The following is an 18,052-nucleotide window of genomic DNA, read 5'->3' on the forward strand; positions in this document are numbered from 1 at the left end:
CAAATATAACACAAATGCAAATTCTGTGAAAATCGCGAATTATGTTTTCCACTTAATTTTCGTTCCAGATATCCGTCGACGCTATTATTTACTGCGCGTCATGCGCTACCCGGGTACTCTCAGAGAGGAGCCACGCTCTCCCTTGCTGGTATTTACCCCTCGCGTTACCTCCAGAGATGGCTAATGACTATTCTGCTGACATCGGGATCGACTTGAAGCTTTTTATTCAGACTGCGGCGACACACACATCCCAACACCGCGCGCAATTTTGGAATACTTATTCGAATCCGCATTGCATTTCGAAGAATTTTTTGTTTATTGATACTTGCTCATACTTAAAAAAAATTGCCCTGTCAAATGGTGCGGGATATAAATTTGATACAAACCGGGGTGCGAGTGGTGAGATGGAAAATGTCTTAGGACTGTCCCACCTTTGATTTTTACCGAATGGATTTTCAATATCAGTGTTAAACCATCCCCTACATCAAACATGTACCGAATTATTAAATAGGCGACACGCTAGACAGGGTTGAAAAAATTGACCAAAATGGGACAATATTCACCACAGACCACTAGCAAATTCCCTTCTCCCACTCTCAAACGCTCGCATACATCCCCAATGAGTAAACAGCGAGCAACGCCCAGATCATTATATACAACCTCTGCTGTAATATCACGAACTCCCCGCTCGCACCAACACAATCAGTCAGCTCCACAGCGACCGCCTGTCAGCGACGCCCCCCACAACATGCGGCACGTGTCACAGAACCCTGACCAGGACGTGCCGCTCCGACTGGGGAGGTACCGCGGATCCAAGCAAAAAAAAAAGAACGCCAAATTGTGTAAATGGTTGGCATAGCGTTGTACTAAACATCGTCCCGCGACTATTGACTAGCTATTCCGTGCCAGCCGTGCGGGATTTGTTTTTGATAGAAAGCAAGGTCTAAACCTTCCGGACAAAGTAAGTTGGTGATTAAATAGATAGGTTTATGATTTGTTTTCATTACATATATAGTGCTGAACTGGGTGTGTACAGAAACTCTGTCCACTCTGCAATTAAAATAAAACAATGTTTTGGAAAACAATAAAATCAAGTGCGATTAGTCCAGAAGGGAGTAAATCCGGAGTAGCAGGACTATCCCTTTGGTGGTATGTGGGTTGTTGTGATCTGATTATTGTAGGCACCTGTGCGAGTGCATCCCACGAACTCTGAGCAAGTCCAAAGATTGGAACGTTATTTGCACGGGTTGGAGAATGAAACCGGCCCGCCCGCTCTGCCGCTGATTGGTTTAAAGAGGACTGACGCACGATAGCTAGGTGCCCCGCTGCCAGCCAGTCAGAGCGTTGCGCTGGCTGTCGGGAATGACCATTGGTTGGCGGGAAGTGGGCGCTACGCAAAAGCAGAGCGCTGAGCCCAGAGAGCTGCAATCTGTCAGTAGAGGGAACAGTACAGGATCCAGGGACCGCAGCCGCGGGGAGCGGGGAAAATCTAACAGCGGCAGGCAGCAAAGCAGAAAGGACCAAAAAAAAAGAGAGAAAGAGATATACAAATACTCAGTGAAGTTCGGACTAGGGAGCGGAACTCCAGAAAGTGTCTGATGATAAACTCCAGACTCAGTTGCCGTGTTTACACTGAGGATATGACCGGCCGCTGTGTCAAAGGGTTTGATGTTAAACCTATGCCCGCGGGATTCTCTTCTTCCAGGCCACTACTGAATAGTGGAAGATCAAACGACCATTTCACTCATTAGAAAGCAGAAGTTCAAGATTCGTATGCGATGAGTCTGCTTCACGTAACTGGCATTTGCGGAGAGATGTGATGGAAAAATCAAAGCAGGAGGGAGCGTGAAGTCAATAATTAGTAATATTTTTTTCTCTTTAAAAAAAGGAAATACCACCACCCAATCTAGAAGGGGCGTCGGTCGGTTTGGATTGTGGAGATGACCTTCCTATTCGTTTTGGTTTGCATTTTGATCGAGCGCGTTGCTTGTCAGATCCGCTACTCGGTTCCCGAGGAGCAGGAACATGGCACGTTCGTGGGGAATATTGCCGAGGATTTGGGATTGGACGTGACGAAGCTGGCCGCCCGCAGGTTTCAGACGGTGCCTAGTTCCAGATCTCCGCACCTGGAGGTGAACCTGGAAAACGGGGTACTGTTCGTCAACGAGAAGATCGACCGCGAGCAGATCTGTAAGCAGAGCCCTACTTGTCTGTTGCACCTTGAGGTTTTCCTGGAGAATCCGTTGGAACTTTTTCGCGTGGAGATCGAGGTCGTGGATATTAACGACAACCCGCCGAGTTTCCCCGAGGCAGACATTACGGTGGAGATTTCGGAGAGCGCCGGTGCCGGTACTCGGCTGCCGCTGGAGAGCGCGTTCGATCCGGACGTTGGCAGCAACTCACTCCGCACCTACGAGATCACCCCCAATAGTTACTTTTATCTCGACGTGCAGACGCAAGGAGACGGCAACAAGTTCGCCGAGCTGGTGCTAGAGAAAAACCTGGACCGGGAACAGCAAGCCCTCCATCGGTATGTGCTGACGGCAGTGGACGGGGGTTTGCCCCAGCGCACCGGCACCGCGCTGCTCAGCATCAGGGTGTTGGACTCGAACGACAACGTACCCGTCTTCGAGCAGTCGGTTTACACGGTGAGCTTACCGGAGAATGCGCCCGTCGGTACCCTGGTTATTCAGCTCAATGCTACCGACCGCGATGAAGGCAAAAACGGCGAGGTGGTGTACTCGTTCAGCAACCACGTCTCCCCCAGGGTGAAGGAGCTGTTCAGCATCGAGCCTCGGACGGGCTGGATCGAGGTGAAAGGGGTCATCGATTACGAGGAGAGCAACCTCTATCAGCTGTACGTTCAGGCGAAGGATCTGGGGCCCAACGCGGTGCCGGCTCACTGCAAAGTGCTGGTGAAAGTTACCGACGTGAACGACAACGCGCCCGAGATCAGTTTCAGCACCGTTTCTAACTCAGTAAACGAGAGCGCAATCCCGGGCACCGTGGTCGCTCTGCTGAGCGTCACCGACCGTGACTCGGGAGACAACGGGCAGCTCCAATGCGAGATCTTGGGACAGGTGCCTTTCAAGTTGAAGCCCTCCTTCAAGAATTACTACACCATCGTGACGGACGGGCCGCTGGACCGAGAAGTCACGGACTCTTACACTATCACCATCATGGCGAAGGACAGAGGCTCTCCTCCTCTGGCCTCCAGCAAGTCCATCAAGGTCCAAGTGGCGGACGAGAACGACAATGCTCCCCGTTTCTCTCAGTCTTCTTACGACGTGTATGTCACCGAGAATAACGTTCCCGGCGCTTACATCTACGCGGTGACAGCCGTGGATCCCGATGTGGGGCAGAACGCTTACATCTCTTACTCCATATTAGAGTGCGATATACAGGGTATGTCAGTTTTTACGTACGTTTCCATAAACTCCGAGAATGGCTATCTGTACGCCTTGCGCTCTTTCGATTACGAGCAGCTCAAAGAGTTTAGTTTCACGGTGCAGGCCAGAGACGCGGGGAACCCTCCGCTGAGCAGTAATACCACCATTAACATCATCATTGTGGACCAGAACGACAATGCGCCATCCATTGTATCACCCGTGTCCAGGAACGGCAGTGCCCGCGAGATGGTGCCTCGCTCAGCTGAACCGGGATACCTGGTAGCCAGGCTAGTGGCAGTGGACGCGGACGACGGCGACAATGCTCGACTCACCTATTATATTGCCAAGGGCAACGAGTTGGGTCTCTTCAGAATGGATTGGAGGAGTGGAGAGCTCAAGACGGCCAGGAGGCTGTCCACCACCAAAAAAGCCCCCAGTGCCCCGTACGAGCTGGTGATCGAAGTTAGGGATCATGGACAACCGCCACTGTCAGCCACCGCCACTATCCTGGTGATGGCAGTGGACAGCCCGGTGGATCGCCAAGGAGAACGGGGCAACCGAGCTGGCACGCCGAAGGAGAACTCTCTGGATCTGACCCTGATCTTGATTATCGCCCTTGGCTCCGTGTCTTTCGTCTTCCTCCTGGCCATGATCGTGCTGGCAATCCGGTGCCAGAAGGACAAAAAGGTGAACATCTACAGCTGCCTGGCCAGCGAGTGCTGCTCCTGCTGCAGGCAGGCGAGAAACAGAAAGAAGAAGCTGAGCAAATCGGACATCATGCTGGTGCAGACCACCAACCCTAACGCAGCTCAAGTGTCGGTGGAGGAAGGGGGCTTTGGACATCACAGTCAGAATTACTGTTACCAAGTTTGCCTGACCCCAGAATCGGCCAAAACTGATCTCATGTTCTTGAAACCATGCAGCCCAGTCAGGAGTACGGACGCTGAACACAACTCCTGCGGGGCCATTATTGCAGGGTACACTGACCAGCAGCCTGACATCATTTCCAATGGGAGTATATTATCAAATGAGGTAAGATATCAACTGCACCTCTTCGGATCTACATTGTCAATTGTTTCCTCTAATTTTGTCCATCTCACACATTCCCCTCTCCTCAACTGTCTTTACTCCCACACATTATAAATCCAGCCCTGCTGGCTGGCCTTTCTCAGCTCCTAGCGGTTTGGGGTTTATTTTCAGATGCGTTACTCTTAAGAGCAGGAACGGGCGTCATAATGTGAAATGTTGTAAATGCAGCCAAATGGCAGCACTTGACTACTGTCATTTCACTACGTAATCTGTGACTTCTGGCACAGATTAAAAAAAATGGAATGAGTGGTCTTTACGTGAATGATATATTTGTTACATCTACAGAAAGGGGGAATGAAAGTCTAGTTCTTTAGAGTGTTGAGTGTCTAGCTATTTGAGTACTGAAAGAGTTTGCTTATATCACTGTCCATTCTTGAGAGCGCTGGATACTAAGTCCTTTCAGATTTACTGTGCTAAATGAAGATAACGCACCTCAAAAAATCAAAGCATTAAAAAAAATCTAAAATACTGTTCTAAAGTTTTAAACAAAAAAATCTCGTGCTTGAATGTTTTTCAGTCCTGATTCTTCACCAATTGGAGCATAGAACTAATTTCAGCTCTTAAACTATATAGTCTTTACGAGGTCCAATGTAATTAAATTTTTGAATCATTGTGACACCTTTAACTAAAACTCTGGTCTGATTCCTTCCTAATGTGAGCCTATAAACTGATACAGGTTTCTGCTTGTTTGGTAGTGATTACTGACTTGATGTTTTTTACCTTCAGACCAAACACCAGCGAACCGAACTTAGTTTTCTTGTGGACAGACCCCGTCGAGTTAACAGGTAAGGAACGCACTAAACCAAAGCTTTCGCCAGATTTCACTATTATCAAGAAAGCATTCATTTATTGGTGGTTTCGATGAGATATTAATAAGGCGTCCTTCTTTGCTGTTATGTTTTTAGTTCTGCTTTCCAAGAAGCGGATATCGTGAGCTCGAAGGACAGTGGTCACGGTGACAGTGAACAGGGCGACAGTGACCACGATGCTACTAACCGAGCTCACAACTCTGGTAAGTGTGCTAAACTTTGAATTTCCAATTCGTTCGCCGCCCTTGCTGTCGTTGAGAGGATGGCGAAAAGTAGAAGTAATGCATGCTTTTGCATACTTAATAGAAAATATAATACTATATGGACGCCCTGGGTTTAGTGTTTTGTTTAAGTAGCAAGCTTTTTAAAAAAAAACATTTAAATATTTAAATCACGTTCCTTTTGTCGATGTTGGGTGTCTCTCTAATTCGCCGAACTGCTCAGAGGCGTGAATGAGCGGACGTGTCAGCAGAGAAAGCACATGTGCTTGGATTGCATTAAGAATACTGTGCAGTTAACTCGGGGGCTTGAATTTCACCTCATGGTGTGCGTTTCATGCAAATTATTGTTGAGTCATGGACTTTGAACGAATTGTGTGATGCACTATTGAGCTAGATGGAACAAGGGGCGTGACGTTATTTATTGCACATCGCATTGCGTTGAACCCTCTTCCTTTGTAATGTATCTTGTGTCCAAGCTGCCCTTGAAGAAAGTTTAATTTCCCCCTCTCCTTTCCGATCTTGGATTGGTTTCATCCGACCCGAGCACTAACTGTTCATTATGGAAAACACGTTTGGTACTAGCAGTCTCTCAATGGCTCCTTTATTTATCTTGTTGTTAATGAATGTGCGATCTTAGATTGGTCCTCCAGCAGTGGCATTGGTGTCCATCATTCTGCGCTTCTGGACGTGTTGGAATTTGGAGAACATTAATGATAGTAGCAGTGTCGGTGCATCTATGTGTATGCGAAACTGAGCTTCGTCAGATGTTCAACTCAGCTATTGCTGAGGGGTTTAAATCTTCTTTGCTCTACTTCACCCGCCCCCTCACCACCACCACCACCACCAACCGACTGAAAATTTGACAAACTCTGTGGATTGAATAGTTTTGGTTTTTAGTGGGAATACTCGTTTTGTACATTATTCTGTTCTTACAAAATGGAGGTTATTTAATACACCGATACCTCAGAAGATGGCAGTAATGCAAAGCTTTACAATCTCCAAACTCTTTTCAGTATGGAAATATCAATTTTACGGTTAGCATAACACTCAACGGCAAAATGTCATCTAGTCGGTAAAACCGGTAGCAAGAAAAAATTGAGGTATAATATTATGTATTATGGTGAGTGAATCGTATGCCAGTTATCGCCAACGACTGAATTTAAACCTAGTATTTTCTTAAGAATCGCAATACTTTGAAATACTGTAAGTGACTAGTGTTTCTGGAAATCGGATCAAATTTGTCTGTAACCGGATTAGGGGAATAGAGAGAATTGTTTTATTTTGGGAGGAGATAGTTGAGGACCACGATTCGAAATCTACTTGTTTCAATGGTTTACCTGTTTAACTGTTGAAACAACACGTTCAGAGTAAAGCTGAAGAATTCGAGCAGATATACAAATCACTCAGACGATGTAAATAGTACTCGGAAGTGTTACAGTCGGGTACTCCGGTACGATTTAGCTTGCTTGCTTGCAATGAGGGTAATTCTCCGATAACAAGTGCCAATATATTTCCCAGCAGCTTTTAGATAATTAAATATATCGGTACAAGGGTTTCCACCTCATGCAACGCGAATGCTTGGTGGTGGGGGGGGGGGTGGAATGCACACTTCTGCTGGTGTTATTGCAACTGTCTAATAGAAATACCATAATTTCATCTTGACTAATCTATGTACTGTTATCTTGAGAATACACAGAAACACGAGATAACAAACTCCTAAATTGTCAACTGATTTGATTCAATTTTGGTATCAAACTATCCACTGAAGGAGATTGGTTCGAGTTCTATGCAAACGGTCGCCGGGTAAACATATAAAAAAAGAAAAGTGTAAACGTATTTGTCAACGACTTGAGTTGTACTGAGGTAAACACGGAAAATATCGGAATCTTTTTTCCCAGCACTCCAAATTGTTTTTTTTAATTTTATTTCGGTTTTCTGGTGTCTGCATTTTTGACAACTTTGAGGGCCAAGAAATTACTCATTTAAAACAATGATTCTAGAGTGTAGTATCTTTAAAAACCTTAGCCAAACCTTCGGCAAGGGAAAGTTTAGTGTGGATGGATGCAAGAACTGAGAAGACAAAGACGGTGCAGGTTCCAGCAGTACTTTTAACAGAAGTAGGCCATGTACAAAATGTCTGAAGTGGAAACTGATAAATCCCCAGATTCAACATTCAACCAGTGCTGTGAAGTGATAGTTTTGTTTGCCAAATCCCAGCTACCGGTTGAACTAGTTCTTTAGTATTTATATATCTATGCTTAGAAAACGCTTAAGGTCAAATAAGGGAAAGTATAATTGCAGGTACTGGGATTGGCACAGACTGTGGGTGGCAAAATTGAAAATGCCTATTCCCTATTCGTACTACCCCTAACTTGCCCCTTCATTTCTCTTAATTCCATTTTCTGTCTTCTGACCGACAAAGGATAGAATTGTTCTTGTTTAGTGCAGCCAATGGTACTCAGAGTGAGTGAAGTCACATTTGATGCGTTGAAAGCATTGACCCGCAGATCTAGATATATCCAGCAGATTGAAAGGCATTTAAAAAAGAGTAAGTTTCATGTTTTTCTTACCATTTTAGTGGCAAAGTACAAAAAAATGTTTCATTTGGGAAATCCTGGAGTAAATCAATCAGTCCATTCTAAAGAATGGTCATGTGCTTGTCCTTCAGGATGGGAAAGGGAGCTAAACGGGTAGAAATGTTTCATATATGTCATGAATAAAAGTCTTGGATTCAGAATCAGAATTACAATCAGGTTTACTATCATTGGCCTATGCCATGCAATACATAATAATTTAAAGCTATAAATTGCATAATAAATTAAAACTATAAATTGCAATAAACTTTATACATGAAAAATAAATTAAGTAGTGAAAAGTAAGAGCAAAAATAGCGAGGTAGTTTTCGTGGGTTCATTGCCCATTCAGAAATCAGAGGGGAAGAAGCTGCTCCTGAAATGTTGATTGTCTTTCATCTCCTATGCCACCTCCTTGATGTTAGCAAGGAGAAACGGGCATGTCCTGAGTGATGGACATCCTTAATCGTGTATGCCACCTTCTTGAGGCATCGAATTTTGAAGGTGTCCTCAATGCCGGGGAAGCTAGTGCCCATGTTGTAGCTGGCTGAGTTTACAATTTTTTGCAGCTTGTTATGATCCTGTGTAATGACCACTCCATACCAGATGGTAATGCAATAGTTAGAATGCTCTCCAATTTCTGGTAGAAATTTGTGAGAGTCTTTGATGATATGCCAAGTCTTCTTAAGCTCCTAATGAAATATAGCCACTGCTGTCTTCTTTGTAGTTACATCAATATGTTTGACCCAAGTTAGACCTTAAGAGATGTTGTCACCTAGGAACTTGAAAATGCTCACCCTCGGACTGCTGATCCCTCAATAACTTCCCCTTCCTGAACAGCACAATCAATTCCTTGGTCTTACTCAGGTTGCTGTTGGGGCATCACTCAATCAGCTGATTTATCTCACTCTTGTACACCTCATCACCACCTGAAATTCTACCAACAATAGTTGCCATCAGCAAATAAGTAGATTGTGTTTGAACTGTGCCTAGCCACACAGTCATGGGTGTAGAGAGAGTAGAGCAGTGGGCTAAGCACGCATCCTTGAGATGCACCAGAGTTGATTGTCAGTGAGGGGGAGATGTTATTTCCAATCCACATTGACTGTGGTCTCCTGGTGAGGAAGTCAAGGATCCAGTTGCCGAGGGAGGTACAGAGACCCAGGAATATTTGGAGCTTCACAAAATTAATTTGGAGATTAAGAGGAAGGATTATATATTTGTGTCATTAAAAAACTCTTACAAATAGTTTGGTATGGCAGTCCTTAAAATTTATATTCTAAATGAGTATGTATTCTTTTAATACATGGATCATAACAATGTTTGCATTGTATACAATATGTGGAAATACAATTGAGATATAGAATGGTACTCGTATTTCTTTTGTACATTCCCTGAATGAAATAGAAGGTGGTAGTGGGGGTGGGGGGTCGGGGAGGTGGGGGGGGGGGAAACATTAAGTGCAGTGAAAGAGAAACCTTGAATTCTGGATCCCTGGAAGGAAGGTTAGGTGCATTAAAGCTCTCCAGACTGAACAGTCATCTTTCCTTATGTTTTCCAGCATATTCAAAGGGTTCTTAAGATCCAGAGCACTGGATTCTTTCAAAACCATTCAGCTTTGATAATATGAACTAAACCCGTGATTATTAATGATAATACTAAATATATTAGTATCAAACTGGAGCTCCCATGTTAACTGTAAAATGGAGGTAAAATAAATGAGTGATATCACGGCTTGTTCTGGAGAATAAGAACAGTTTTAAAATTGTACATGAAGCACAGTCAACCAACCTGGAAATAAGATTTCACCTGCTAATCAATATATGGGGATGGAAAAGTATTGATTAAAATAACATTTCTAAAGGAGTGTGGGCATGAAAACATACACGGCCTATTGTACAGAGGTTGATTTTTTTAAAAAAATGAATAGTTTGCAGAACCAGGCAACTGAAGAGAATGCACTTCTTTCAAAGCTATTCAGAGACATAGCCACAAGTAGCTGAGCGGACTCCAAAATCCACCCTTCCCCCAATGCTCCCCCATCCACTGCCACAGAACAGAAAATGGTGTTTGTTTATTTTAGAAGTCAGTAGGCATTTGTCAGCTTTTACAAACTGCTGTGAAGAGGCCTGGATTGCGAAAAGGCTGTGCTTCAGCAACTGACTAGCAGTAGGCTTTTTGCAGGGTAAACATAAGTCAACTTGGAACAGTTTTACTAAATGTCATCATGCCTGAGCAATTCCATTTTAAATACCAGCCCAATGTCGATTTACTTTATTATTTGACTAGTTCTGAAACAAAATCAAATGAATGGAGCTTCTCTAGTCCCCGCCAAGACTGTACGTCACAGGTCTTTTCATTTCCCGTTAAAGGATTCGCGGCTGACGATCTGGTTTCCAGTTCACGTACGCAGTTTGCAACAGTCCACTGATCAGTAATTTGCTTTCAGGCTTCTGCATAGCAATTACTGATTTAGGGATGAGATCGAAGCATTACATTTGCATCACACGAGCTTCTTTAATTTAACATATATAAAAAGTCATTTTGAGATGAATCCATGATAGCAGCCGTTGCTTCCTTTCCTCGTCTCATCAGTTTAACTATCTATAGCCTCAAACTTGTAGCTCCCAGAGATTGTGAACTAGTGCTACGCTGGTAAAATGAGAGAAGTTGGGCCTCGTGGTGTTGCGGTCTGGTTTATCCCTATGGCTGCTTTGCAAATGGTGTGATAATTCTCTTATTTTGCATACCTGGTTTCTCACTTCAGAACTTCTCTGAGTGTCTTTATTGTCACTCATCCAGTTCCTCTCTCCATCAACAAATGCATTAGTGCTAGGCCATTTGGCAAGAAAGGCATTTGAAAGCATTGTTTGTCAATTTGGTATAACTTGGTTGCTTCATGGCCTTTCCTTTCATGTTTTCTGCCAATATAAATTAGATTGTCATCTCAACACAGATACACTCAGCGCCTAATGAAGTAATCTGAGTGTAAATTCCTGGTCTCCTGCTGTAGTCCATCCACTTCAACGTCTGACATGTGCTTTTAGAGTTGCTCTTTCGCACACTACTGTAGTAATGCATAGTTATTTGAGTTACTGACACCTTTCTGTCAGCTTGAACCAGTCTATCCATTCTCCTCAGACCTCTCACATTATCGAGACATTTTCACCCACAGAATTGCCACTCAAGGGATGCTCTTCTGTTTTTTGCACCATTACCTGTAAACTCTAGAGACTAGTGTGTGAAAATCCCAGGAGACTGGCAGTTTCTGAGATACTCAAGGCATCCTGTCTGGCACTGGCAATCATTCCACATTCATTGTCACTTAGATCACATTTCTTCCCATTTCTGATGTTTGGCCTGAACAACAACTGAAACCCTTGACCATGTCTGCATGCTTTTATGCATTGAATTGCCACCAGATGATTGGCTGTTTAGATATTTGCATTAACAAGCAGGTCTACAGGTATAACTAATAAACTGGCCACAGAATGTTTTTCAAATTAAAATGTGCCAAGTGAATGGACATGGGGTTGATGTACACATGTGACATACAGAAATGAAAAGGGACAATTGCTCTTTCAGCTTTTGCTTTATTTTTCAAGTGACGTAGACCACGGGTAGTAGTAAGTCATCGTCTACTTAACTGAACCAGCCTTATTCAGCAGGGACAGGTCAGAGGCTGGCTGATTGACTCACCTCATGGCACTCAAAAGACAGACACGTCAGGAGTGTTAGGAACGTTCTTCATTTACTCCATATCCTTCCTCTCCCCTGAAAAAAGTCACCACCATTCCAGGTAAACCAGATCATGTGATTGGCTCTCCTTCCACCACCATAAAGTTTCATGTCGGCAGTCACTTTACCTAACGACTGCAGTATGCACCATCTACAAAATAGTACTTGCTTATGTTACTTTGATAGAATCTCCTAAACCAATAAAGGTAGCAAGTACATTGGAAAATCACTTCAAGTTCAATCCAAGTCACACTCTCCTGATTTGCTAATACACTATATTGCCTTTCCTCCTTTGTTGCTAGGTCTATATCCAGGAGCTCCCTCGTTGACAGTATTATGAAAGCTCTTTTTTTAAAAAAAAGAGCTGGTAAATTAAAAGTAATAATAAGATATATCATTGTCACATGCACTGAAGTAATATAAAGACATGTCTTGCATACCCTCTACACTGATCAGTATATTCCAGCACCAGGACTCACACCACCAGGTTCAGCAACAGTTACTATCCCTCAACCATAAGGCTCTCGAACCAGCTTCACTCAACCTTAATTGTCCCATTACTGAAATATTCCCATAATCAATTAATTCACTTTCAAGACTCTTCATCTCATGTTCTTGATATTTATTTGTTGTTATTATTTATTTATTGTATTTGTACAGCTTGTTGGCTTTTGTACGCCCAAGGTGGTGTGGTCTTTCATTGATTCTGCTGTAGTTACAATTATATGGATTTACTGAGTATGCCTACAAAAAATTAATCTCAGGGTTGTATTTGGTGACATGTATGTACTTTGATAATAAATTTAATTTGACCTCTGAAATTTACAGCAGTGAATTGAGGTAGTGCAGGGTAAAAACAGTAACAAAGTACAGCATAACATTAAGAATACAAAAAAATTAAGTACATGTAGACAGTAAGTTTATTTATTGAAATACATCGTGGAGAAGTCCCCTCTCGCCCTTCAAGCAGGGCCCCAATTTGATCCTAGCCTAATCACAGAACAATTTATAATGCCAAATTAACCTACCAACCGGTACATCTTTGGACTGTGGGAGGAAACCAGAGCACCTGGAGAAAACTCACGCGGTCACGGGGAGAACGTGTAAACTTCTAACAGGCAGTGGCGGGAATTGAACTCATGTCACTGGTACTGTAAAGTGTTGTGCTAACCACTACACTACTGTGCCGGCCAATTACAAGAAAGGTATTTAAAACAAAGGAATTATAGTAGTTCAGAAGGGAGCTTGCTACCACTTTCTCAAGGTCAGTCAGGAAGAGCAATAAAGGTTGGCCTCGCCAGTGATACTCACATCCAGAAAAAAATGAATGAATGAATCATAATGTCATTGTCAATCATCCTCTATTTCAGACCCATTAGATTCCAACTGGATGTAAGAAAACTTGTGTATCTACATAGACAATTATCGGTCATTAGAGCATGCATTAACAATGCAGACATCAGTAGCATCTGCTTCTGTATCAAACAGAACTGAAGAGTGTGGCTAATTGATTTAATTTGTATAGAGAAACACGGTTTTTCAGGATTAATGCTTTAAGTATGTTCTTCTGGCAATAATTATAATAGATACTGATTATAATCTCTTGCCTGTTATTTTGTGTTAGGCAAGCAGTTAAATTTGAGTTTCTCTTAAAATGTAGATGTATATATGTGTTTAAGTATATTATTTTACGATGTACAGAGTACCTTAAGTGAAAACAAAAACATCCAATGATGTCAGATATTTGTCATGGATCCAAAGGGCCAGTAAGCCTCTAATAAATACTCTAATGAATTGTGATTTATTTTTCCATAAACTCTCCAGTCCCTATTTGCATCTCAAACACACTATGTTGAGTGAATTTAAGAGTTTATTTTTAAGTCTTTATTAAAGACATAATGGCTTAATTCTGTGGGGATCATCCGTCACAGAATGCAGTTCCAGCCTTACGAGATAGTTGTACCATTTTGCTCTCAAACATCGATTTTAATATGGTGGCAGGTATAAGTAGCACATAATAACTGAATTGTAGTTTGAAGATGTAATGGTAATTTTCAGGAAATGGATCTTATGAAAATATTCAACAATAAATCAGTTTAAGGATATTATTGCATGAAATTCTAGTCTGTGCCTTATTTGACATATCATATATTCTGGGCTTCTGGACTGGATTCTGCAAAAATAATTATCTCTAATGAACATGTATTATAAAGGACCAAGGTTTGAAAGAGTTGCTAACCATAATTCTCCATTAAGAATGCAATATTTTATAATTTGAACACTGTTCATAATTTCAATTTAAAGGTTTCATTTATTGATTTTAAAACGTTCTTTTTACGTTCCTGGGTTGCAAATTTGTTTTATTCATTAACGCAACCGTCCCTTAGTTTTTTGTTTCAGTGCACATCCTTAAATACAAAAAGGTCTCCACTGATATTAATAGCCGGGGGAGCTCAGTAACAAAGAAAACAAATAGCAGAGCCAACCTTGCTTTTTCTTTTATTAAGATTTCTTCACTTTGATTCTCTGTTTATTCTATTTCTTTTTCTCCCAACTTATTTCTTTAACTTTTTTCCTACAGGGGATTCTGGTTAATTGGGTCATCAGTTTATCAAGACAGTCACTTATTTGGGCCAACTCCTAAAGGAGGAAAACTAATTGAGAAAATAACAGGGAACATACACAAAATGCTGGAGGAACTCGGCAGGCCAGGCAGCATCTATAGAAAAGAATACAGTTGACGTTTCGGGTCAAGACCCTTCAGCAGGACTGGGGAGAGAAAAAGGGTAGATTTGAAAGGTGGGGGAGGGGTGGGAGAAACAAGGTGATAGGTGAAACCAGAAGGGGAGAAGTAAAAGAAGTTGAATCAACCTATCACCTTGTTTCTCCCTCCCTTACGCCCTCCTTTCAAATCCACTCCTTATCTTTTTTTCTCCATTCCTGCTGAAGGTTCTCAGCACGAAACATCAACTGTAATCTTCCATAGATGCTGCCTGACCTGCTGAATTCCTCCAGCATTTTGTGTGTGTTGCTTGGATTTCCAGCATCTGCAGATTTTAAAACTGCAAACACAAGGAAATCTGCAGACGCTGGAATTTCAAGCAACACACATAAAAGTTGCTGGTGAACGCAGCAGGCCAGGCAGCATCTCTAGGAAGAGGTACAGTCGAGGTTTCGGGCCGAGACCCTTCGTCAGGACTAACTGAAAGAAGAGCTAGTAAGAGATTTGAGAGGGGGAGGGGGAGATCCAAAATGATAGGAGAAGACAGGAGTGGGGGGGTGGGGGGGGGATGGAGCCAAGAGGTGGACACTTCATTGGCAAAAGGGTTATGAGAGGATCATAGGACGGGAGGGGAGAGAAAGAAAGGGGGAGGGGTGAAGCCCAGAGGATAGGCAAGGAGTATAGTGAGAGGGACAGAGGGAGAAAAAGGAGAGAGAGAAAAAGAATACATTTATATAATAATAAATAAATAACGGATGTGGTACGAAGGGGAGGTGGGGTATTAGCGGAAGTTAGAGAAGTCAGTGTTCATGCCATCAGGTTGGAGGCTACCCAGACAGAATATAAGGTGTTGTTCCTCCAACCTGAGGTGTTGTTCATCTTTACAGTAGAGGAGGCTGTGGATAGACATATCAAAATGGGAATGGAATTTGGAATTAAAATGTGTGGCCACTGGGAAATCAACTGTCTAGCTCTTGGCTCCATCCCTCCCCCTCCTGTCTTCTCCTATCATTTTGGATCTCCCCCTCCCCCTCCCACTTTCAAATCTCTTACTAGCTCTTCTTTCAGTTAGTCCTGATGAAAGGTCTCGGCCCGAAACATCGACTGTACCTCTTCCTAGAGATGCTGCCTGGCCTGCTGCGTTCACCAGCACCTTTTTATCTGCAGATTTTCTCTTGTTCAAGAAAGTAACAGGGATTTCCTTCATTTATTTAGGACACTATGTTACAATTGGCACAGAAGCCTGTTACTGAACAGGTTCTAACTAGCGTCAAATGTGTGCATGCACTTGCGTGGCTGTTAAACACTACATTGAATTTGGAACAAATATTTTGTAAATAGTGTCCGTTGCATGTGTTTATATTCAAAAAGCAGTGATATTTGTCACTGATAGTTGGTGAGAAGTAATAAGTGAGACCATGCAGAACTGTTTTGCTCACTGATTTCAAGCATTCAGGCTTTGAGGTGCTAGAAATGGCTGGGAGTGAAAGTGAAATGGTTTCACTACTTAAACAAGATAGGAACTATGAGGAATTTGAAGTTATCAACAATTATCTTGAATGGGTTAAAATGGAGATTTTCAGGATGCAGTCATCAAGAGGATTGTATGCAGGGAGTCAATTATCCACACGAGGTGTCTGTGCTAATTGTGTTCATTTACAGTCAATCAAAAGCACAGTGCAGGTGTACATTGAATTAATCCCTCTATTGATAACTAGTAGAAAAGAATACAGTTTTATAGTATTGTAGTAGTATTGATGGTCTTCTAACTTGTTCTGTTTTTCATTTAAGTATATAACTTGTTACTCAGTTAAACAGTAATTTGTATTTTTGTACCTATTTAACAATTTCAACGACACTTTGGCTAATTGGTTTTGATGTATACCAATTAACCAAATCCACTTTATATAGTAGACTCTCTGAGCAAATACACTTTTGAATACAGGCATGCTGTGTTTGTGGCACTGTAGAATTCTGTCTGCTTACTGAGACAAATTGTGTTACAGTACAATCTGATTTACTATTGCTCAAGTGATAAAATCACACCGGTCCATTCTATGTAGCCAAATAAGTGCTGTAATTTGGCCAATCACGCTGACGGAATGAAGTGATTCTGGATTTTCTTTGAATTTGCTTTGATTGTTGTGTTAACCACATCTAAACAATGCTTTTTAATTGTGTTTTAAATATCGGTAGTGTTTGCGGACTTTTGAGCATACTAGAAATGCAAAATCATATTAGTCTAGGTGACCAAATGGTAGAAATGTGAATAAGTTTATGCAATAATCCCAATACATTTATGGACAATGTTGCACAGATAAAAGAGCTACATGTATTGGTGAGGTTCCATGTTCTTAAAGCTGTAGTTTGATTTTGAGTATTGAATGTCTTGTGTTCAGATGAGATTGTGGAGTGAACTGTGACGTGAACCATGTATTCATTATTATTTGGAGCTGCATTCATTGGATATCTAACACTATCAGAGAATAAACATTAAAACATTTTCCAAGGTGGAACCTACTGCTTTCTTAATACTTTACCAGCTTTCAGATTGGAATTGTGTTCATATGTACCACAAATTTAGCAGTTTCCTTACCTTACAAGCAAGCAGCAGCATAGACTTGTGTTGAAGTATGTCTACAATTCGAAATAAAAAAAACTATTAAAGAGAATAATTTTACTCTGTATGTATGCACTGCCAGTTTGTAACAGGACTATCAGCACAATGTGATGTTATGATATCTCAAAACAAAATTAAAATTCCTCCAGTTTTGTCAACTTTGCTTTGTGTTTGTCCCTGTATAATTGTAGGCACTACCGATGAACTATTATTCATGACTTCCAGAATTTTTAATTCTTGGAAATTTTTCCTGAGTGTACACCAATCCAATCATTTCACTTGTAGATCTCTTAGAAAATCTGCTTTGTGATTAAATACTGTGTAAAACATGACTATATTCCATGAAATTTTGTACTTTACAAGCTATATAGTATCTCTTTTTGCCCTTTCCTTCCAGCATATACTGTAGTTATTTTCTCTGCTAATTTCCCTTCTGTGCCACAAATAGCTGACCTTTCAACCTCCATATTAAAAACAACTTATAAGTCACACAGTGTAAATTTTATCATTGAAAAGGGGCTTTCCAGTCACAGAACTCCTCGATCTCCACAGAGCTGCCTGCTGTCATCTTTTCACTTTACACCCGTAAGCCATATGGTGGTGAGGCTCAGTTTTCAAGGTTTCATTTCTCTATCCAGGCTTTTTCCTAATGCCATTGCCCTTGTTTTTGGTGACGTGTCTGTGATATCTGAAACATGCTTGTAAGAGGAGTAAGTGCTTCACCTGCTTCTGTAGGCATGGAGTTTATTTTTTATTGTGCTTGATAAATCTCTTCAGTAGAAGTCCCAGAGGAGAGGAGAGGCAGGTTGTAAATAGAGAGCTAGGCTTAATTACATGGCTCTAGGCACTTCAGTTGCATGCACACTGGTGGTTCAGTGACAGGATCATTTT

General features: G+C 42.0%; 1 protein-coding gene across 4 annotated transcripts in view; it reads left to right on the top strand.

The window, feature by feature from the left end:
* The first annotated feature begins 1,444 nt into the window (after positions 1-1,444).
* The window catches only part of pcdh10a (protocadherin 10a), a 75,064-nt gene continuing 58,456 nt past the window's right edge, over positions 1,445-18,052 (top strand). For all 4 annotated transcript variants that reach the window (XM_063046661.1, XM_063046659.1, XM_063046658.1 and 1 more), the window contains exons 1-3: positions 1,445-4,421; positions 5,205-5,263; positions 5,384-5,490. In XM_063046661.1, coding sequence (XP_062902731.1) covers positions 1,941-4,421; positions 5,205-5,263; positions 5,384-5,490 — 2,647 coding nt within the window. In that variant the 5' untranslated portion in view covers positions 1,445-1,940. The remainder of the gene's footprint in view (positions 4,422-5,204; positions 5,264-5,383; positions 5,491-18,052) is intronic.

Source organism: Mobula hypostoma, chromosome 4, assembly GCF_963921235.1.
Source record: "Mobula hypostoma chromosome 4, sMobHyp1.1, whole genome shotgun sequence".
Lineage (NCBI taxonomy): Eukaryota > Metazoa > Chordata > Chondrichthyes > Myliobatiformes > Myliobatidae > Mobula > Mobula hypostoma.